General features: G+C 58.2%; 1 protein-coding gene and 1 long non-coding RNA gene across 2 annotated transcripts; one reads left to right on the top strand and one right to left on the bottom strand.

Annotated features, from left to right (window-relative positions):
- Positions 1-1260: 1260 nt before the first annotated feature.
- Positions 1261-2773, bottom strand: FUT6 (fucosyltransferase 6). Its single transcript, XM_055344464.1, has one exon. The coding sequence runs from the start codon at positions 2771-2773 to the stop codon at positions 1622-1624; it is 1152 nt and encodes a 383-aa protein (XP_055200439.1). The 3' UTR covers positions 1261-1621.
- Positions 2774-3861: 1088 nt separating this feature from the next.
- Positions 3862-21765, top strand: LOC129521972 (uncharacterized). Its single transcript, XR_008666881.1, has 4 exons — positions 3862-4216; positions 19747-19852; positions 20913-21033; positions 21133-21765. It is a non-coding gene; the product is annotated as an uncharacterized LOC129521972 (long non-coding RNA).
- Positions 21766-23392: the final 1627 nt, after the last annotated feature.

Here is a 23392-nt window from a genome sequence, read left to right as displayed (position 1 = left end):
AGGGCTGAGGGTGGCTGGGCTCCCCACCCAGCCTTGCACTCTGTCTCCTGACTCTGAGGTTTGGGGTGGTGGATGCCCCCTCTGTTTGGGCTGACTCAGCCCAGCCGTGGCAGACAAGCCGGGATCCCCGTCTGCTTGAGCAGAAGCCAAGCCTCAGTTTCCCCATCGCAGATGGCCCTGAGCCACAGAGGTGGAAGTTACTGAGCCCCGGATGCACTAGTGGGAAAGTGACCTTGGAACGCAGGTTGGCTGCCCCGAGGCCAGTAAGTGTGTGTGTGTGTGTGTGTGTGTGTGTGTGTGTGTGTGGACGCGGGCGCGAGACGGCGGCTGTGTGTTCACCCTCTCAAGGCCCCCTGGCACCTCAGCCTCCTGGTCTCCCAGTCAGTTCCAACAGCCCAACCACAGGGCGCTGGCCCAGCCCACCAGAGAATTGGAGCAGAACTCAGCTGCCCCCACGGACCCCAGGCCTGGGATTCTCTGTGGTGCACAGCACTCCCTTGCACAACACACACACACACACACACACACACACACACACACAGGCAGCACAGTGTGGAGCTCCGTGGGGCTGAGCCCATTGGATCACACGTGCTCACGCAGCCCATATGCATATGCTGAGTTGTCACTCACCGTCACACTAGAAGGGACACAGTCAGCTCTCGTGGGCAAAATCACAGGGCTCAGGTGTTTGCCCGCACCCCATGGGGTACCGAAGCCAGTGGTCTCACTCGCAGACTCCTGGGTCACCACTTATCACACACTCTCACGGCTCCCACGGTCTTCCCCCTCACCTTTGCTGGCAGGGCCTGCCCCCCCGAACCCAGACTGCCTGGCCTTCACCCCCCCCCCCACTGTGGGGCTTGGCCTCAGGGTTTTTCCACCTCTTGACATTGGTGACCAAGCCACTCTTGGTTGTCGGGGCCGTGCTGGGCCTGTGAGCTGTGGATCGGCATCCCCGGCCCCACCCACTGGGTGCTATCAGGCCGTGTGCTGCTGTGACCGCCACAAGCCTCCCAACACTTTGCCGAGGGCGCCCTGGAAGGCAGAGTCACCCTGGGGTGAGAACGGCTGTTCTGGAATCAGGGAGAAGACACCGGGTTTACCAGAGCATTCCCATCTGGAGAATGCTGCCAGTATTGCCGATCGGCGTGCCCCACGGGCAGTCCACAACAGCAAGAGGACCACTCCCGGACCCAGCAGACCCATCACCGGGGAGCGGGACCCTAAAGCCAGTTGCCTGGGGTGAGGCGTTAGTGGGCGAGGTATGTAGCAGGGGCACCGCAGCTGGTGGGGCTCCTAGCACGTGAGTCCCAGTGAGGCTAGGTGTCTGGGTGCCGATCCCCAGCCATGTGGTCACCGACAGCCAAAGTCCCCAGCAGCTGAGACTCCCAGGACTGAGGCCCCAGCAGGTAAGGTCCCCGGAGCCCATCTCCTGGCGCAGAGTGTGGTAGCTGAAGTCCCAGGTCAGTGAGCTCTCCAGCGCCCCAGGTCCCAGGTAGGTGGGATTCCTGGCAGGTGTCATTCCCAGGAGGTGAAGACGCCCCTCCCGCAGCGGATGAGTCCCAGGCAGGTGAGGTGCCCAGCAGGTGTGGTGCGGAGCAGCCCGGGCCCAAGCTGCCCGTCAGGTGAACCAGGAGGCTATGCTGGGCACCGTCTGGTAGGCGGACTCCTGTTGCAGCCGCCAGCAGGCTTTGCAGAACATCAGGGACCAGCTGAAGGTTCGAGGCCGCAGTGTCTCCCGCCAGCGGAAGTAGGCGAGGTAGCGGGCGTCGTCCTTGTCCAGGGACAGCAGATACTGGGCCAGGTCCCTGGGGTTCCGGAAGTCGTCGACGTGGATGAAGGCGTCGGCAGGCAGGAATTGTTCATAGCTCTTCCTGCTGGGGCCCAGCACCACGGGCACGGCCCAGGCGTCCAGGGCATTCCTCCACAGCTTCTCCGTGATGTAGTCGCGATGCAAGGAGTTCTCGAAAGCCAGGTAGAACTTGTATTGGGACAGCGTCTGGATCATGTTCCTCTGCGGCAGAGGCTTGTGGCGCTGTCCATACACATCCACTTGGACGTGAGCTTGCAGCTTGTGGTAGTACCGCACCCTTACCGAGTCCTCCCTCCAGTTGGACACCACCCAGGCCACCAGCTCGGTCTTGGCCGAGAGGTTGACCAGGGGCGCGGCTGGCTGGCCCGGCCATGGCTCCAGCCAGCCGTAGGGCGTGAAGATGTCCGAGTCTCTGCGGTAGGACATGGTGAGATTGAAATATCCATCCAAGGCCTTCAGCTGAGCGCAGTGGCTGGGCGATTCCATGCTGAACCAGACCCAGCGCTGGCCAGGTGGCCGAGGGGACGCCGGGAGCTGCTCCTTCGGCCTGTAGCTGACCTCTCGGTGATGCACCAGGACTGCGTCCGCCTCAGGGTACACGCTGCGGTTGGCAGTCAGCCGGCAGTCGGTCGTGCCCGGCCACATATCTGAGCAGGGGGACAGAGCCACAGGGTTGTGGAATGGCCATGTCCACAGCAGGAGCAGCAGGGGCCGGCGGGCAGAGGACCCACGGGTGGCCTGGCAGGGTGCCCCTTGGGAGGTCACTGGGCCTGCCGACCCGTTGGGAGCCGTGGTGGGAGACTCTGCTGTGTTGGTCCTGGACATGAAGGACCACACGGGCTCTTCCTGGGACCAACGCATGTAAGAGAAGAAACACAGAGCCAAAAGCAGTTGGAACAGCACCCCGAAGAGATAGTGGCGCCAGGGACATCGGATCTTGGCCAGGTTGTGTGGATCCATGGATCAGTGCAGCTGGGGAGGGCGGGGGGGCGGGTCAGAGACAGCATCAGTGATAGGAACCGTGAAGCCCACGCCTGCCCACAAACCTGGGTTTCCCAAGTGACATTCTTGAGTCCTGAGGTCAGCACTGTTGCTCTTTGCAAGTTTACAGATGAGCCACCTGAGGCCAGGTGACTCGGTGGGAGACAAAGGCATAGCTGGAATCCCAGCAGTGGAGTCTGGCCCCAGAGCCCAGGCTCTGCATCCTCTGAATCCGGGGAGGGGTCCCAGGGAGGTGGAGTAGCCCCCCAGGGCTCTCACGTCCCACCTTGCCCTTGCCCTTGCCCCTCCCAGCCTTTGCCAGACTCTTCCCCACTGCCCTGGAGTGGAGGCTTGAACCCAGGTCTCTGTCTGGGAGGGCTACAGTGGGCTTGGGCCTTGTAGGTTAGGCAAGAGCTCACCAGGTACCGAGAGCTTGAGGGACAAGGTGTTCCTATCTAAGGAAACAGCCCATGCAGAGGCCTGGGGTGCAGGAGAGCCTGGCCAGTTTGTGGGGAGAGCACAGGAAATCCCCGAATGGAGTCCCGCATCGGGCGTCCTGCATGGAGCCTGCTACTCCCTCTGCCTGTGTCCCTCATGGATAAATAAATAAATATTAAAAAAAAAATCATCCTCTCAGCACAGAGCGTCAGGGAGATCTAGGTTTTCCAGAAACCAGTACTTCTTCTTTTTTTTTTTTTTGAGGGAGCAAGCAACCAAGCACACAAGCATGGTGGCCCCACAATGGCTGTGACACTTGTCATGTGGCTAATGCAACTGAGGAAAAGATAAATATTATTTAATTTCAACAGTTATTTAAAAACTGAACAGTGTAGGGGCACCTGGATGGGTCAGTGGGTTAGTGGCTGAGCGTCTGCCTTGGGCTCAGGCTGTGATCCCAGGGTCCTGGGATCGAGGCCCCCATTGGGTTCCCTGCATGGAGCCTGCTTCTCCCTCTGCCTGTGTCTCTGCCTCTCTCTCTCTGTCTCTCTCTCTCTCTGTGTGTGTGTGTGTCTGTGTCTCTCACGAATAAATAAATAATTAAATCTTTTTTTTTTTTTTAAAGAAAGAATACTGGACCAAGAGTTACCATTGCCCCCAGCAATTCCACTTCCTGAGTTCCACCCAAAGGAGCTGAAAGCAAGGGCTCAAATATTTGTACGCTTCTGCACGAAACACCTCTGCTGTTCTCATAATCGCACGGTTCTCAACTGGCAAAATTTGGCAACAGCCGAGATGCCCGTGGAGGTTGGGACTGGATAAACAGAAGGGTGTCCATCCACATGCTGGAATAATCTGAACTTTAGAAGGAAGGACATCCTCACAGTGGCTCCAATAAGAGGAACCTGGAGGGCCTGCGCGCAGGAGGAAAAGACAGTTGGACCCGAGGTTTTGGAGTCCACTTCCACCAAACATCTAGCAGAGGTAAATTCAAAGGGACGGGAGGTCATTTAAATGTTACCGGGGTGTGGGGGGGTAGATTATCAGGGGCCTGGGAGGGTGGACGGGGAATTGGAAATTTCTGCTATTGGGACCAGAGCTCACGTGTGGGGTGATGAGGAAGTTTCGGAACCAGTGGGGATGGCTGCCCCCCATCGAGAATGCACTTAATACCGCTGAATTGTACACTGAATAATGGGTAAAAGGGCAAATTGTATGTCACATGTATTTTGCCACAAGTTCTAAAATAATGCAACATTTTATTTATTTATTTATTTTTAAGTAGGCTCCACACCCAACGTGGGTCCCCCTCACCGCCTCCCACCCTGCCCATCCTGGAGCCAGCCACGTGCCCCAATAGCACATTTTAAATTTTAAATGTTATATTTTATTTATTTATATTTATTTATTATTAAATATTTTATTTACTTATTTGAGAGAGAACACACGAGTGGGAAGGGGACGGGGCAGAGGGAGAGGGAGAAGCAGATTCTCTGCTGAGCAGGGAGCCCGAGCCTGACTCGGGGCTGGAACCCAGGACCCTGAGATCATGACCTGAGCTGAAGGCAGGCGCTTAACTGACTGAATCACCCGAGGGCCCATGAAATGTTACATTTTATTATATTTACTTTACTTTTTTAGTTTTTGAGAGAGAGAGAGAGCAGGGAGGGGCAGAGGGAGCAGTGGAGAGTCAGCTCCCCACCCAGTGCATGACCTTGAATTCATGGAGATTTGGAAGCTTAACCCACTGAGCCACCCAGGCGTCCCCTGGATGTTACATTTAAAATAATGCAACCACAGATTTACCGGGGATGCGGGAATCCCTGCCGAGTTGAACCTGAGATACATTTTTCTCAGAAATAGAATGAAAAATGCTGCTGCGCTGGGATGCCCCAAAAATCAGGAAAAAAAAAAACAAAAAAAAACAAAAAAAGAAAGAACAAAAGAAACTGGGGCACCTGGGTAGCTCAGCCGGTGAAAAAGCGTCTGCCTCCGGCTCAGGTCAGGATCCCAGGATCCAGCATCGGGCTCCCTGCTCAGCGGGGAGCCTGCTTTTCCCTCTGCCTCCTCGCTCTCTCAAATAAATAAATAAAACCTTACAAAAGAAAGAAAGGAAGGAAGGACCAGAGAAAGAAAGAAACGAAACTAAAACCAAACACAAAACCTCCCTTTATTCAGGAGAGAGTCCAAGGTCAAGAACTCTGAAGGGCTCTGGGGTGCCGATGGGGTCCCGGCCCGTGGGGGCTCTACACCTGTGGTCTGGACCCTTAATTGGAACCTGCCACTCCCCCCGACTCCACCTCGGGGCCCACCTGGGCCTAGAAAGACCCTAGGAGCACAGTCCCGAGGCCTCGCCCAGGGGGGCTTCTGTTGCATTCTGGGGGGTGGTGGTGAGTTCTTCCCAAGAGGCCTTACCTGGGGCGGCGGTGGGCAGGGGCGGCTGGCAGGTGACCAGGGGGTTTAACACAGAGGTGCAGCAGATTTCTCAGGGTGTGGGTTAGACACCAGGGAGGAAAAGGAAATGGAGCTACCGCTGTGGGGCGGCTCAGGTGCAGTCCAACCCCCACGCCTGCCATCAGGTGACCCGAGGTGCCCTGCCCCGGGAGCCCGGCCGTCACCGAAAAGCCAGCGGCGGGACTCCCCCAGTGTCCTCTGTGATACAAGCCTTTATAAGAAGCGCCCGGGTGTCTGGTCATCCAAATTACCCAAACCCAGTTCTTGGATGGATTTAGCCTTCAGCCATGGGAGCCATAACCGTGAAATGGGTGTCTTGTGAGTGGAGGTGACGTCTGGACCTACCCAAGTTGGGGCTGGTTGCCAGGAGGGTGAATTAGCACCCGTCCGATGAGTAAGGCCATCATTATGTGTGAAGTCTCCAGAACCCCCCAGAAGGACAGGGCTGGGGGCTCCCTGGTTGGTGAGCAGCTGGCGACTGGCAGGACTCACTTGCCTGGAAAGGCGAGGAAGCCCGTACCCTGCCCTGTGCCTCTCTCCGTGTCGCTATCGATTCGGGTCGTTTATCAGGTCCTTTAATAATCTAATAAACATAAGCCCTGGGATGGAGGCCCGCTGGGGCACCCTGCTCAGCGGGGAGTCTGCGTCTCTCTGCCCCTCCCCCACCTGTGCACACAGGCTCTCTCTTTAAAATTTTTTTAAAGATTTTTATTTATTTATTAATGAGAGACAGAGAGAGACACACACACACAGAGAGAGAGAGAGAGAGAGAGAGAGAGGGAGGCAGAGACACAGGCAGAGGGAGAAGCAAGCTCCATGCAGGGAGCCCAACGCGGGACTCGATCCCAGGACTCCAGGATCATGCCCTGGGCCAAAGGCAGGCGCTAAACTGCTGCGCCACCCAGGGATCTCCTCTCTCTCTCTCTTTCAAATAAATAAATAAAATCTTGAAAAAAAGTACAGGGGATCGCCTAGGCTTACGGCCAGCTTCTGAGGTGGGGGCAGAGGGCAGGCTAGTAGGAGTGAGACCCTAACTTCATGGGACCCGATGGTCCTATCACGGGCAGTACCAGAAGGTGGGGACCAGAGTGACCCCACCCCACCCCCCACCTCCCGCCGCTAAGGCTTATGAGGCTGTGGGCATACTGTTGACCCATCCATGAAGGGGTGACCTAAGCCGCTGGTTCTGGAAGTGGGTTCTGCCGAGGGGTGGGCAGGGGTCCTTGGAAGGGGGAGGCGAGCAATTTCCAGCTACGAACCTCCCCTTTCACCACATCCCACTCTCGTGTATAGTCAGTCAACAGACATTTCTTGACCACAGGCTGTGCGCTGGGTGGGCCTCAGGGATACTGCAGGAAGCAAGTGGGTAAAAAAAGAACACACGGAACTCCTAAGTAAGCAGAAGATTTTCTTTTTTAACGAGCGAGGAGGGTGGGACCTGGTCTGGCCTTCCTGGTTGTGTGAGCTGCGAGCTCAAGCCATAGGAGCTCCTTTTGCAAAAGGGTGGGAAGGGCTTTCTGGGCAGGTGAACAACCTGTGCAAAGGTCCTGAGGTAGCAAAGGTACGGAGGGATGGGGGAATTCAGTGGGACTGGGCCTTCCTGAGCTGGAGCTGAGGTCACAGCTGGAGCAGAGGCCAGGCCACAAGGAGGGGGGGTCTGACTATGGTCTGTGCTGGGGCGGGCAGACCAATAAAAAACTTCATTAAAAAATGAACATCTGGGGATCCCTGGGTGGCGCAGCGGTTTGGCGCCTGCCTTTGGCCCAGGGCGCGATCCTGGAGACCCGGGATCGAGTCCCACATCGGGCTCCCGGTGCATGGAGCCTGCTTCTCCCTCTGCCTGTGTCTCTGCCTTTCTCTCTCTCTCTCTCTCTCTCTCTCTGTGACTATCATAAATAATTTAAAAAAAATAAAAAAATGAACATCTGTCTGTCGGAAGCCCACTCAAAAAAAAAAAAAAAAGAGTGAAGAACTTGAATATACATTTTTCCAAAGAAGATATACAGATATGGAAATAACCACAAAAAAGATGTTCAACACCACTAATAATTAGGGAGTCGGTGGCGGGATAGGGAGCCACATGTGGCTTCCCACAGAGCAGTCACGGCATCCACTCCTGCTTTGAGACTCTCTCAGGCCACCGTGTAGGGGACAGGCCCCTGGGGACAGAGCAGAGGCTGGGAGACCACGAAGGAGGAGGCTGGTACAGGCTGCTGAGAGTCTGAAGTCCAGTTCCTGGGAGTCACCCTTCCCCGTCCCCAGATGGGAAGGACATCACTTCCGGGAGGCTGCTTCACCTGCCCGGAGCTGCAGCATCTGAGCGTGTAGCCAGTCCCGGCCACTGGAGGTTCTGGGAGGTTCTGGGAGGCTGACGGTCTCCTAGGGCAGGGCACTGCCGGGCATGGGAGGCTGCCCCAGATCTGCTCCTGGCTCGCGGCTCGCTCTCTGCTGTGTGTGTGGGGGGGAATTATCTGGTGACTTATTAAATTATAACTCATGAGCTGTCCATCTTAGTGTCACCGGGCCCATGGCCAGGGCGACACTGGAGCCTTCCCACAGCCACCCTGCTGATAATGGAGACCAGGCCAAAGGGGATTCCCTCCGGCAGGTCACCCGGACTCCCAAGCGCACTAAGGAGCCTCCGGTGATGCTCCTGCTCTGCCGGAGACACTGCCCCTTGCCCCCTTTTGTGCACCTGGTTCAGCGCAGAGAAGTGTCCCCGCCCCACCTCCCGGGGAGCTTGGGCCACACTCACTTTTTCTGCTGCACTTGCAGCCCTGCGAGGACACAGGACACGAAAGCGAAAGCGGAAGAGCAAGAGGGAATAAGAGATCAGGTCGCGGGTCAAGGATTTTGACCCGTGGGGAGGACCTGGCTGGCTCCGTCGGTGATCTTGGGGTTGTGAGTTCGAGCCCCACACTGGGGGCAGAGAGGACTTAGAAATAAAATCTTAACAAACAAAAAAACGCCGAACAAACAAATCAACAAACCCCAAAGCAGGCGTTTAGTGGGGGGGGGGGGCAGAAGTTTCTACCTATTCCACACGGGTGATCAAAGTTTGGCTGGCTGCGTCTTCAGGTGTGTTGGGTCGGAGCCCCGTCCTGCCTTCCACTCCCTGAGGGACCTGGGACTCTCAATGCCCAGCGCCTGGGCATGACAGGGTCCCCCTAGCGTCCCCTGATGTTGGCCCAGGTGGCTGGCGTTCACAGAAGGTTCCCCGCTGAGCCTCGGACAAGGCCAGAGCAGGTCCCTTCTCTCCCGTGGTGGGTGAATGGGCAAGTACGGGCGCCACTGGCCGTGCTCGCTGCTGCTGTCTCCAGAGGGAGCGAGCGGCCCATCTAGGGGAGCATCCAAGCAGGATGGCTCTGCTGCAGAAGTCATCACTTTGGGATGCCCCAGAGGAGCCCAGAAGGACCCCTTTATCGGCCCTCGGGCTGGGCCGGGAAGGTTCCAAGAGGCTTCGTCCTGAAGCTCCGGGTGGGCTGGGATGGCAGCTGGATGGGGGGGCCCCCAGGGTTGCTCCTCTCCAACCTGCTTCTGGGCCCCCTGGTTCGGATCCACTTGTCACGGTGGCCAGACAGGTGATGGAGGTGGTGCCGTCCATGGAGCCCCACCCCCCACCCCACGACAGTACCTCAGGACCCCAACCCCCTGAGTCACGACTGGGGCAGGGACTCAAGCAGGAGCAGCTAGGCTGGGGGGCACCGACGCGGATTTTCCTCACACCAGTCCCCCCAAAGCTGCCTGTCCGAGGGCTGCAGGCTGGAGGTGCTCCTGGGGTCACTGACCGAAGCCAGGCTGAGCCCCTGACGTCAGGCTGCCCCAACCACAGGGAAGGGGAAGCTGGTGATTGGGGTTCATGGGTTCAGTAAGGCTCCTGGTCACTCTGCTTCTGCTCACTCCCTCCCCACCCCGATCCGATCCGCCACTTGAAGGGACTGAGAACGACCCCCTGGGTATGGGGGGGCAGGTCATTGCGTGATTGGCACAGTGCTCAACACCCCCACCCCCAGCCAGCTTGCACACCCGGCCCAGGGCCCACCCTCGCTCCTCCCTCCTGCCCTCCCTCCGCGCTGCTTCCCTCCACCTGGAACCTTCCACTCCCCTCCCTTACTCTCTCTCTTCCTTCTCAACATGCCACCTGCCCCAGGGAGCCTTCGCCCATTGGGCCTCCCCTCCCTTCGTTTAGTGTTATGGCCTCATACTACTAAAATTTTATTTCAGGCTCTATTGCTATTTTTTATTGTTTGCTTCAAACACCTGGCAAGTGGGATGGGGGGTTGGGATTGGAACCTACTGGCCTTAGGATGTGCAAGTGGACCTGCAGTCAAGCTCTAGGGTCCGGGCTTTGGGGGTCCGAGGACCTCTCCTGCCTAAAGCCAGAGGGACCCGGTGCTTATCCTGAATTTGCTGTGTGACCTGAGAGATTTCCTGACCCTCTCTGGGCAAGGCTTGCCCAGCCAGTGCCAGGCAGGCCTCCCTGGAAGGAAGCTGGTCCCAGAGCCCAGATTGGGGGACCCCCTCCCCTGGGTTCAGGACGAGGTAGCACCGATGTGTGGGATGAGGCAGGGCCTCATTGCCCTACCTGGGGTCTCTGCCTGCATCGGACCCCCAGTGCCTTGCTCCCTGGGCTGGGTGAATGATGGAGATGCCAGCCTCCTGGAAATTTCTTTCCCCCTGGGGCCTCAGGGCTGTGAGCCAAGGGTGGCTGGCGGCTCAGGAGGCAGGCAGGGGGCCCCTTGGCCTGCGAGGGGTAAGAAATGAACCACATGGGTGATCTGAGGCACGTGAAAAGGTGATGGGGGTGCAGGCATGATGAGGTCACCCTAGCATCCCCCGATGTTGGCCCAGGTGGCTGGGGGTCCAAGGAAGGTTCCCCTCTGAGCCTCGGAGAAACTTCCGGGAAGAGGGAGATGTTCAGCTTTCAGACATCAGTTCAATGGGAGGCAGTGGCCCTAGGGACCAAGGGTCCCTAATCTCCACCTTTACCTTCCCCCCCACCCTGGGACTGGCCCTGCCCCAGCCTGCAAGGCCGCCCCGGCCTGGGCTCCCAGGACCCCTGGCTTGCAGCCAGCCAGGGGGAGAGCGGCCCCAGGTGTGTAATGTGGGTGGCAGGTGAGCGATGGGCCCAGTGCGGCTGGCTCAGCCCTGGGGTTACTGGCGGGCTTGGCAGGGGTCCCCCAGGCCTCCCACACCCTCACCCACTGGTGCTCCTCCGTCCTCCCCTCGGCCCCCAGTTGAAGGCATAGCAGGGATTACCGAGTGTCCACAGTGCAGACAGGGAAACTGAGGCTCACTGAGTGTCTGCAATTCACCTTCCTCCATCTCCTCCCCCCACCAGGAAGACCCTTCAGTCTCCCTGGGCTCTTGCTCTCTGCAGAGAACAGCAATTTCCCCTGACCCCAAAATGTTCTGGAAGGTCTCATTTAAAGTCAGAATCCAGGATGCCTGGATGGCTCAGTGGTTGAGCGTCTGCCTTTGGCCCAGGTGTGACCCCGGGGTCCTGGGATCGAATCCTGCATCGGGCTTCCCACAGGGAGCCTGCTTCTCCCTCTGCCTGTGGCTCTGCCTCTCTCTGTGTGTCTCTCATGAATACATAAAATAAAAATTCTTTTTTTTTAAAAGATTTTATTGACTTATTCATGAGAGACAGAGAGAGAGAGAGGCAGAGGGATTAGCAGGCTCCCCTCAGGGAGCCCGATGTGGGACTCGATCCCAGGATCTCGGGATCATGACCTGAGCCAAAGGCAGATAGATGCTCAACCGCTGCACCACCCAGGTGTCCCTAAAATAAAAATTCTTAAAGTCAGAATCCACCTGCAGCCCCTGATGGTAGGCTGGGCTGGAACCTGACCGAAAGAGCTTCGGAGAACGGACTTTGAGCTCTGACAGCTGTGTGACATCCGTCCATCCGTCCGGTGAGTACCTCTCAGGGTCCTCGTCACCTCCTCTGCAGAAGGAAGCCAGGGCTGGCGCCCTCTTCAGGTGACCCGGCACCTCACCATCATCCTCCCAGCAAGGCTCTAGGGTCCCTGCGGGGCGGGACTGTGAGCAGGGGCTGGACACCCTCAGGCCTGGGCCACCCCCCCCTTGCTGGGCCTCAGTTTCCCCTGCCAGGTCATCTTTAAGAGCCTCTTCGTGCCCATCATCAGGGTGCCGGGGGCTGCTGCGTGGAGGGAGGGGCAGGCGCCAGGTGATGGGAACCTGGCAGCCCCGGCCCCGGGCATGTTGGGGTCTGCCCCCCTGGCACCCCAGCCCGGCCGCTTCACGTGGCTGAGATTTCAGCCCAAGGTGGGTGAGCCGGCGGGGGCCGGACACGCTTCATTTTCCAATTTCTGGAAATAAAAGCTGTGGGGCCCTCTATTGTCGAGTGGAAAAAAGCTGTTGCAAAACTCTGCGTGAAGAAACCACAGTGCCGAGGTGCGCCGCCGCCGCTGCCTGGCGCGGGGAGCCAGAAGGTTCCAGGGGGGACGAGGGGCCGGGGAACAAAGGGCCCTTTCTCCTCTCACCCGGGACAGGTTTTGGTGGAGCGCGTGTGTGGCGCTTTTGGGATCAGGAAAGCCACTGGGGGTGTTTTGCAAGACAGAGAGCGGTTCCGAGATCTGTTGGGACAAGGAAACAGAAAAGCAGCGAATTCGTTGGTTTGTTTTTGGAGGACGTTTTCCAGAGTTCTGACACCTGTCCCTCCGCTGGCAAAAGTCTGGGCCAGGAATGCCAGTGACCTGGGCACCGGGCCTGGGCCTGCAGGGAGCAGATGGAGAGGCCACGTGCAGATGTGCCCAGGATTGCCCGCCCCCCCCCGCACGCCCCGGCAAGCAGCGATCTCCCCCTACCCAGGAAGTCCTCCTTCACGGTCGGAATCCACCTGCAGCCACTTGGTTCCCGGCCCAGCTGCCGCCCCTTGCCCGGCCCTCAACCCCGCGGGCACTGGGGGTTGGCCTGGGAACAAGGGTTGAGCCAGATGGTGGAATTTGGGGGCCCATCTCATGTGCCCTCTGCTCAAGACCTTCCCGTGGCTGTCATCAGTCTCAGGGGCAAAGCCCCCCAGGTCCGGCCCTGTCTCCCCGCGTGCCTCTACTATTCACGCCCCAGGACCTTTGCACATGTACTGTTCCCTTGGCGTGGCACCCTCTCCCTGATACCCACATGGCTGCCTCAGGTATCGCTCTCTTGACTCGTTGTCTACCTGCGCCCCCCCGCACCCCCCACCCCCTGCTTTATTTCTGCCCACAGCACTACTACCATTCATCGAGACCACGTGTTCGACTTATTGGCCTCATCTGCTCTTGCCTCTCTCCCACCAGAAAGTCAGCCCCATGAGGGATCCCGGGCCCCTTTGTTTCCTGCTGAGCCCCAGCACCTTGAACCCTGCCGGACACACAAGAGGGCCTGAATAAACATGCCATGAATGAATGAATGAATGAATGAATGAATGAATGAATGAGTGAAAGTACTAAGCACAGCTGGAAAATTCTGTCTCCTGGCTTGTCATTGCCTTCCCGCAAGACTGGGCGCCCCGTGGGACGGTGCCTGGGTCCCAGTAGGACCTGGCACCCTGTCGCTGCTCGGTGAGCAGGTGCTGCATGATTTACAGCATCTGTGATTCAACACAGACAGAAGCTTGGGATCCGACTTGGGAAATGATTAATGAAGACTTCGGGGGGACTCCGGGCTCTGGGGCAGAAGGGACGCTCGCCCACCCTCTTCCTTGCCCCCCACCCTGACCGCCCTGCCCGTGGCTGTCTCTGAGTGGCCTACAGGTGAGACGTGGCTGCCCTGGGTGACACAGGGCAGGCGACAGGGGGCCCCGGGTGGCAGGCGCGGGCAGGCAAGGAATGCCTCGCCAACAGGAATGAATAAACAGGCTCCTTGGATGTCGGAGGTTGGGGGGGGGGTGCTTTGAACCTCACGCTTGGCTGAGGATGTTTGGACAAGGCAGGCGGCCAGGGGTGTCATCAGGGCTAAAATTAGCCTCTGATTCCCGCTCAGTCCCTCCCTCCAGGGCCGGGAGAGAGGCCAGGACAGGCCATCGCTTAAGTGAGGGCTAACTTTGTGCCAGGCCAAGCTCCTTGAATATATGAATGCACCTAAGCCTCCCGACGGCCTCGAGACTTGGGTACTGTTCTCAGTAGTAGTATTAGCCCCATATCACAGACGAGGAGACTGAGGCCGAGCAAGAACCCTTGGTTCTAGGTTGTACAACTCGCAAGGGGCAGAGCAGAGATTCAAACGTGGCATTTGGGGACTGTGCCCTCGCCATCGGGGCTGTGCGGAGGGTCAGGGAGCTAACAGACCTCAGGCAGGGGATACTTGGGGGAGGCGGCGCGGAGCCCCTGCTTTCTTCTCCGGAGTCACAATTTCAGCACGACCGTTGTGGTTGGCAGACAGCTGTGGCCTCAGCCTCTCCCATCCTACCTGGGCCCCTAGTCTGGTCCACCCTGGAGCTCCAAGTTGGGGGGGATACACCTGATGGGAGCCCCCCAGCATTTTCTGAGGGGCAGGGTCCCTCTGACCGGTCAGTGTTGATCAGCACCAGGGTACTCACCCGTAACACAGAAAGGACAACTGAGGCCCACGATCCGTCCAGGTGGGATTAGAAACGGCCGCCAGACAGTATCCAGCCGAATCTGAACTTCGGATAAACAATAGATGGTGTTTTCGGAGAAGTGTGTCCCCCACACTGGATGGGACACGTGCTAACAAACACTGAATCGTGCTTCATGGTTTACCCGAGGTTTGAACTCAACTGGCCATCTGCATTTTTGTTTGCTGAACCTGACAACTTTCCCTGGCAGGGAAGGGGGCATCCGGGGAGGGCGGGCGGGTGACTAAGCCACAGAAGGTGCTCAGAGGGCCCTTCAGCAAGGTGACTCCTGATGAGTTTCCCAGGGGCTGGAGTGGAGGGCGGGAGGGAGCCAGATGGGCGGGGGGCCCCGGGGACCTCTCAGCCCCCAGTCCAGGCCCTCTGGCTCATTATTCATTTTTAATGGTGGTCACTGGGGTGGCATGTGGGTAGGGAACACCTGGGACTGAGGCCCCCGCGGCAGGTGGCCTCGCTAAAGGGGGGCTAGAGAGTGAGTTGGGGCAAAGTGGGGGTCCTGGCCCACCAGGGGCCAGCCTGGGGCAGGAAGCAGACCCTCACCCACGCTCTGCCATTTCCTTTCATCTCTGGATGCCTTTACCTGTTGCCCCCCCATCCCCTGGTAGTGCCTCCCCTTCCCGGGCAGGGTCCTCCCAGGCCAGGGGTGCAGGGCCACCCGGCTCTCCTGGCGCCCTCCCACCCTCTGGCTCCCCACATGCCAGCCTCAGCTAAGCGTGTCACTGTGGGACTTTCCTGAATCCGCACAGGCACCCTGAGGAGTGGAACCTGAGGCCCAGGGAAGGGGCTGACAGCTGGGATCGGACACCAGGACTCCCACGCCGGAGCCCAGGCTCTTGGCTACAGCCCATTCTTTCTTCTGAGCCATCCTCCATGCTGTTCCCCTGCCTGGCTCACTCTTTTCCTCCTGCTCCTGGGAAGCCCCTCCACATGCTTCAGCACCCCCTCCTCCAGGAAGCCTCCTTCGACGCCCGGGCCCAGTGAGTCCTCTGGGTCCCTCTCTGCCCGTTCAACCCCATTATGATTCTAGTTGGCATCAGTCCTATGCAGGCTGAGTTCTAATGCCTGGTCACGTGTCTGTCTCCCCCACTGGACTGGGAGCCTCAGGAGGGTCCAGATCCCCCGGACTGGATCTACCTTGCTCACCACTGTGTCCCCAGTGCCCCGGACCTGGGACACTGCAGGTGGAAGTTCTCTGGAGTCAGTCACAAGGCCCTGGCTCTACCGTCATTTGCTGTATGACCCTGGGCAAGAAGCTGTCCCCCTCTGAGCCTTGGTTTCTCTATCTGTAAAATGGGGTACTATTTCTTTCTTTTTTAAAAATATTTATTTATTTATTTACTTACTTATTTATTTATTTATTTATTTATTTATTTATTTATTTATTTATTTATTATAGACAGAGAGAGAGAGGCGGGGGGCAGAGACACAGGAGGAGGGAGAAGCAGGCTCCATGCCAGGAGCCTGACGTGGGACTCGATCCTGGGACTCCAGGGTCGTGCCCTGGGCCAAAGGCAGGCGCTAAATTGCTGAGCCACCCAGGGATCCCCTTTTTAAGATTTTTAAAATTTATTTATGAGAGACAAACAGAAAGAGGCAGAGATACAGGCAGAGGGAGAAGCAGGCTCCCCACAGGGAGCCTGATGTGGGACTCGATCCCGGATCCTAGGATTATGCCCCTGAGCTGAAGGCAGACGCCCAACCGCTGAGCCACCCAGGTATCCCTCTTTCTTTCTTTTTTTTTTTTTTAAAGATTTTATTTATTTATTTATTCATAAGAGACACACACAGAGAGGCAGAGACACAGGCCGAGGGAGAAGCAGCCTCCCTGCAGGGAGCCCTTTGCAGGACTCCATCCCTGGATCCTGGGATCACACCTTGAGCCAAAGGCATATGCTTAACCACTGAGCCCCCCAGGTGTCCCAAAATGGGGTACTATGTCACCTCTTTCCTAGCCTGAATTGCAAAGAAATCATGTCGTATTAAAGATACGGGGGGGGGGGTGGGGGGGTGGGGGTGCCTGCATGGCTCAGTCAGTTAAGCGTCTGCCCTCAGCTCAGTTGGTCTTAGGGATTGAGCCCCGTATCAGGCTCCCTGGTCAGTGGGCCGTCTGCTTCTCCCTCTCCCCCTGCAACACCCCCTGCCCCGCAACACTGGTTCTCTCTTTCTCTCTCTCTCAAATAAATAAAATCTTAAAAAAAAAAGAAAAAAAAGATATTGGAACCCTGCTTGTCTCCCAGGTGGGGGCTCAACAGATGGTTATTTAAACATTTAGACAAATTAAAGCCACCACGAGATAGATACCACTATGCACCTACTGGAACAGCTGTAATCTGGAGCTCTGACAGCACCAGATGCTGGGGACCATGTAGAGCAACGGGGCCCTCAGTCCCTGCTGGTGGGGATGCAAAATGGTCCCGCCACCCTGGAAGGCACTTCTGGAGGCTTCTTGCAAAACTAAACATACTCTTCCCGTATGATTCAGCAATCGCACCCCCTTGGTATTTACCCAAACGAGTTGAAAGCTTATGTCCACACAAAAACCTGCCCACGGATGTTTATGGCAGCTTTTTTTCCTAATTGTCAAAACTTGGAAGCAATCCAGACACCCTTCAGTGGGTGATGGATAAACTGTGAGACATCCAGACAATGGAATGTTATTCGGCGCTAAAAAGAAATGAGCCTTCAAGCCACAAAAAGACACGGAGGATCCTTACACACACATGACCGAGTGAAAGAAGCCAACCTGAAGAGGCCATGCACGCCATGGGATTCCAACTCTGTGACATTCTGGAAAAGCAAAACTGGAGACGGTAAAAGGATCAGCGGCTCCCCAGGGTGGTTGGGGTGGGTGGGGAGGGATGGACGGCCAGAGCCCAGGGGAGATGTAGGGCCACGAGGCTACTCCGATCCTCTGGAGGTGGGTACCCGGCATGCCACATCTGTCCAAACCCACCGAATGGGCGCCACTGGCAGGGGTGAACCTACTGTCAACGGTGAACTTTATAGTATCGGATCGATGGGGGTTCATCAGTTGGAACAGATGCAGCGCAGCGATGCAAGCTGCTAAGGAATGAGGGTGCTGTGGGCGGGGCTAAGTTGGTACAGAGGAACTCTGGACTCTTCTCAGTTCTTCTGTATACCCAGAGCCGCTCTAAAAAAAAAAAAAAACAAAAACCCACAAGTTGTTAATTGTTAATTAGGAAAAATTTCAGGGAGCACGTGGGCGTTACTCACCCACACGCGAAATGGCATTTACAACAGGCTCTTCGTCATCGCTTCGCCCTCGCGAGTAGCCAAACACGGGGGACAAAGAGGGGTGCTTTCACGGGGACAAGGGCGCAGCAGCCACGGGCTGGAATATTATGCGGCCGTTAAAAGCAAGGGACGGGGCTTCGCTGCGCAGGAAGGGGCCCCAGATGTGGTGTCGGGCAAGCGGACCCAGGCCTATGGAAACAGCAGGGACAGCGCCGCAGATTTTCTGTAGGAGGAAAAGAAAACATACAGATGTGTTTGCTTCGGCCTGGAACATTGCTGGAAGGAGAAACAAGACACCGGGCTGGTGGCCTCTGGGGAGGGCGGCTGGGGAGGGAGGGATTTTTTCGGAACACCCTTTGGCATATTGTAAATTCCGTGGTCTGAGCCGGTTTTACCTATTGAAAGAAAGAAAACTGTAAAATAGATTTTAAGCAAGGCCGCTGGGGGTGGGGGGTGGGGGAGGCAAAGCAAAAGCATTTAGATGGGTTTTTCAGAAAAGAGAGAGAATTTCCAGCCAGGCCGGGGTCTGCCTGCAGCCCCTCCAGCGGGGCTCAGAGTCCCCCCACCCCCGACCGCCCCCGGCCTGTCCGGTCCCCAGGGCGCTGCCCTGGCCCTGGCTCACGCCTTCCCTGCTCTGGTTCAGGGACTGCTCAGAGCCCAGCGGGGCTCCTGGAGGCGAGCCGGGGCTGGGCTGGGGCCGACCACCCAGCCTTCCCTGAAGCCCCCCGGAGGCTTGGCTGGCTCGGAGGAGGGACCTGTGAGCGCCGGTGTGGGGCTGGGGGCCAATCCAGGCCTCTCTCCGTGCTCAGACCAGAGTCAAGGGTAGGGGTACCTGCAGGGAAGCTAGCGGAGGTCCTGGGGGGTGGTGGTGGCTGTTCCGTGCCTCAGTTTCCCCACCAGCAAAGTCACTCTGGGGCTGCCTGGGATGACTTGTATCTACAGAACTGGGGCCTCTGCTGGATTCTGAGGCCTGGATGTCAAGCCAGACCGGGGCTTGGGGGGCAAAGCTCTGCCCCTCACTTCCAGGCCCCCGAAGTGAGGGCTACGCTGGCTTCAGGCTTTGAGGTGGTGACGCTGGGCTGAGGCTCCCCACCAGCACTGAGTCAGAAGACCCCTGCCTGCCCCTCTGTGATAAGGACCCCGTGGACAGCGTGCAGGGCCTGCCCGGAGCCCAGCGGGGCTCCTGGGTGCTCTATGCTGTATGGTGCCCCAAGGCATTCGGGGCTCAGGCCCTCTCCCAGAGCAGCCCCTTTGGGGGCATTCAGGTGGGTCGCTGCTGCTCTGGGCGGTGGGGGGGGGGGTCCTTTGCCAGGACAAGGGAAGTGTTTTCACTCCCAAGTGAAAACTGGAAGCATCAGAGTGGAAGTGGGACAGATTACATGGTATCCCAGCAGTCAGCAGCCCGACAGCAGTCCCTGCCCTGACTTGTGTGTCCACCTGGGAACACATGCCCTGACTTTGGTCCTTCCTCTCACTTCACAGGGACCCCATGGTGCACCCCACCCTGCCGCACGGCCTCCTACCTGGGTGGGGGTGCCCCAGGCTCCATCCAGCCTCAGGGCCTTCACCCTTTGTTCCCTCCGCCTGGAACACCCTTCCTCCAAGCACCCTAAGGCTGCTTTCTCCTGGGCCTTCCCTGACCGGCCCCAGCTAGAGAACCCCACTGCTCCAGCACCCTGACTTTTGTGTCAATTTGGTTTTTCTCTCGAGCACAGTTCTGTGTGAAACATTCTCGTCTGTGTACATGTTTGCTCATTTTTTTTCTTTATTTATGATAGTGAGAGAGAGAGAGAGAGAGAGAGAGAGAGAGAGAGAGAGAGAGAGGCAGAGGGAGAAGCAGGCTCCATGCACCGGGAGCCTGACGTGGGATTCGATCTCGGGTCTCCAGGATCGCGCCCTGGGCCAAAGGCAGGCGCCAAACCGCTGCGCCACCCAGGGATCCCATGTTTGCTCATTTTTAAAAAAGATTTTGAGAGGGAGAGAGAGAGAGAGAGAGAGAGAGCAAGTGCACGAGCAGAGGGGAGGGGCAGAGGCAGAGGGAGAAGCAGACCCCCCCGCTGAGCAGGGGGCCCGATGCAGGGCTCAATCACAGGACCCCGGGATGACAACCTGAGCCGAAGGCAGATGCTTCACCGACTCAGCCCCCCAGGTGCCCATGTTTGTTCATTTTTTAAAACTGCTGTTTTACTACTTTTCCCTTCAGACCAGACACTGAGCTCCGGCAAAGAGGAATGTCGTTGGTCCTGTTGGCTGATGTGACCCCAGGCCCCAGGCAGTGCGTGGCACACAGAGGTTCTCAGGAGATCCTTGTAAGTGGATTCTAAGTCTTGACTTGAGATTTGGGTGATGGACGGTTTCTCTCCCCTTGCCCCCCACAACCACCCCCACAGGCATCATCTAATGGGGGTGTCGTGAATGGCGCCACACCCAGGGTTGGCACCCAGGAGGCAGGGCTGGGCCACATATTTATGGAGCCCTGCTGTGTTCCTAGGCTGGCTGTTGACCCAGCCAGGGTACATCCCAGACCTCAAGGAGACACACGGTCCATGAGACCATAAGTGTGACAATGACGTGGGATCTAGAAGCTGGTAAGAGCTATGGGCAAAACTAGAAGTGGGTAAAGGGTGTGTGGGGAGCTGCTGGCTGGGTGGGGTGTCAGTTCTGTGAGGTGTCAGAGAGACCTCAATGGGGAGGTAACATTTGAGCTCAGAACTGAAGGTGAGGGGGTAGCTGTGGGGACGTCTGGGGAAGGTGTTCCAGGCAGAGAACACAGGCAGTACAAAGGTCCTGGGGCAGCACTGGGTGGGTGTGTTGAAGGAACAGCAAGCAGAGTGAGCGAGGGGTAGAGAGGAAGGAGGAGAAGGCAGGGAGGAGACAGGCGGGTTGTGCAGGGCCTTGGGGGCCTCGGGGAGGACTTAGACTTCTACTCGGAGGGTGGTGGGAGCCCCGGATGCTCACGGGCGCCCTCTGCTGGCTGCTTGCAGGATGTCTGGGTGGCTCTGGTCGTGACTCGGGGTCCTGGGATGGAGCCCCGCATGGTCCCACCGAGGAGCCCGCTTCGCCCTTGGCTTGTGTCTCTGCCTCTCTCTGTGTGTCCCTCATGAATAAACAAAATTATTTTTTTTAAAAAAAGGAAGACAGATTGCAGGGTGGGAGTGTGGGTTCGCGGGAGGAGACTGCTGTGGCCCCGGGGTGAGGAGGGCTGGGCCCTGCTTGGGGCCACGGAGTGAGAAGTGGGCAGATCCGGGACAGGTTCTAAAGTCAGGCGGACTCAAAGGGGTTAGAGGGCGAAAGGACGCGCCCTTCTCCGCAGACCGGTGTGTCTCACCGCGGCCCACGGGCAACGTAACTTTTCATTATTTTCTTAAGCCGCTGCATGCCCAGCGTGGAGCCCAATGCGTGCACGCAGCGAGCCGAGATCTCACAAGACCTGAGCAGAGATCAAGAGCGGGACACCTGGGCGACTCAGCCAGCCAGGCGCCCCTCCGAGGTAAGAGGACTCTGGGCGGGGGTGGGGGTGGTTTTGAGACCACCTGGCCTTGTCCCAGTGGATTATATTCCAATCGCAACCTCCTGGGGAGTCTTCCAGAGACAGGTCGGTGCCCCATGAGAGCTGGTAATAACCACAGAACCGACGCCATGTGCCTGCTGCGAGCCAGGCCCCACGAAGTCTCCTGGCCGGGCCTCAGTTTCCTCATCTGTAAACCACCACCAGCCAGAGCAGCGCCCTCCTAGGGCCGTTGCAAGGATGAGAGGAGCCAACGGTGCCACCCGAGCCCTCCTGGCGGCGGGGCGAGGCTGCCCTGGTTCTTCCTCTGCTGCATTTAGCTCACTCACATTTCCTGGACTCATGGAGCCCGAGACCCCTGGCGGAGCCTGCAGGGCCACCGGCCCCTGCCGACGTGTCCCCTGGCCAGGCAGTGTCCAGGGATGGGGTCCTTGGGGAGTGTGTGCCCCGCAAGGCACAGCAGGCCCGTTCTCACTCGCTGGCCCTGCCCCGTCCCCCATGTCAGCCCTTTGATCAGATCCATCTTCTTCCCCCTCAAGCACATGTAGCAAGACCTCACCTTGGGATGTTCAGACTCTCCCTCGCCCCCCCCACTTCTCCTCCTCCAGGAAGCCCTCCTGCTCTCCCCAGTCCCCCCTACCTTGGGTGGGGGGCTTTCTGAGTTCCTCCCTTTGTTCCAGACCAGACCGCTTGGGGCTGGAAATGGCTTCATCAAGCTAGGGTGGGGTGGGGGAACTCCAAGCAGGGGCTGCTGGGGCAGGACATGGGTCCCAGGCAAAGTTGGGGGGGATACGGGACGCTATAAACAGGGGCCGGCCCCCTGGGGTCTTCGTGTGGGGCAGGATGATGTCAGTCCCTTACAGCCTCATAAATGTTTACAGGCAAGGGGGGGCCGGGTTTGGGGGCTCCCTGGAGCCCAGTAGGCAGCCACTCCTTCCTGCCCCATTCTGGGGGGCCCTGGGACGCTTGCTCCAACGCTGGCACCTAGCCCAGAGAGGGCTGAGGTGTAGAGCACAGTCCTGGTCAGAGATGGCTGAAGGGGAAACTGAGGCTGGGGGTGGGAAGGGACTGGGTATGGATTTTTGCTTTTCCTCTGGGGCTTGGCTTTCACATAAAGGCGGCAGGGGGTGTGGGGGGGTGTGGTGGTGGCGGCAGCGCAGTCAGTTAAGCACCCGACTCTTGGTTTTGGTGGTCTCAGGGTCCTGAGATCGAGCCCGGAGTCAGGCTCCAAGGTCAGTTGGAGTCTGCTTGAGATTTTCTCCCTCCCTCTGCCTCTCCCACTCATGCTCTCTTTCTAAAATAACATAACATTAAAACAAAACAAAACAAAAAAGAACCAGGGAGCAGAGGCAGGGTGGATCTGGCTGAGAAGTGACCAACTGCTAGGCCTTGACCAGGTCACCCTCTCAGCCCTTGGCGACCTACCTGAAGCCTACCTGAAGCAGCAGGTCCGTGGAAACTACTCTCACTGCTGCCCCAGGTCTGCCGGCTGTGGCGGGCAGGATGACTGAGTGGGAAGAGGGAGGGGACAGTGGCCTGGAGGGGCAGGGGACCTGGGGACCTGCGGGTCAAGCATGGGTGGGCTCTGCCCCCTGCCAGCGGCAGCAGGGATGCACCAGCCTGGTGCAGGAGCCTAAGGACCCGTTCCCCGCAGAAAGCATGGAAGGGGTGCTTCCCTCTTCCCGGCACATTGCTGAGGGAGGGACCCTGTTGTCCCCACTTGCCACTGAGGATACAGTCAGTAGAGAACCAAGGGCTGGAACTGTCACAGGTCTGGGACACCAGAACGCTCTCAGGGCTCAGCAGGTCCACTTCCCCTCCCAGCCCATGGGGCCTCCAGCCTTCCTCAGGCCTGGACGTGACCCTGAGCTGGTGCCAGGGCCCACGCTGGCGGGACACTGAGTGGCTATGGGGTAATGAGGTGGTGAGGCCAGCCCGCTGAAGCCAGCAGGGCCCAGGCTCACACACGCTGCCTGACACGCAGCTGAGCAAAGACCTAGGGTGGATGGAGTTGAAAGCAAGGCTCCAAGTCTGGCGTCCAACCACGTCGGCACCAGGGTGGGCTGCCGAGGAGAAAGGGGGAGGGAGGGGGGCCAGACATGGGCGAGAAGGGGGCATCAGGGGGCGGCTCCTGCTGCCTTCCGGCCATCTCAAGTGCCCAGACCCTGCCAGGACCCTATCCCTGCCTGTGCACGACCCCGCTCCCCAGGGTAAAGCCGCAAGAGCCCTAATTTATGGCCCACCTCGACATGCTGGAGCAAGCCTTCCTTTCCAGCTGCCAGGAAGCACTGAGCCAGAGCCAGTTCTGCGGAAAAGCCGGGGGCCAGGGCTGCGCCAGCAT

Source organism: Nyctereutes procyonoides, unplaced genomic scaffold (genome assembly GCF_905146905.1).
Source record: "Nyctereutes procyonoides isolate TBG_1078 unplaced genomic scaffold, NYPRO_anot_genome, whole genome shotgun sequence".
In the NCBI taxonomy this organism is placed as follows: Eukaryota; Metazoa; Chordata; class Mammalia; order Carnivora; family Canidae; genus Nyctereutes; species Nyctereutes procyonoides.
The sequence above is the reverse complement of the archived record's forward strand: the minus strand, read 5'-3'. Positions and strand labels throughout refer to the sequence as shown.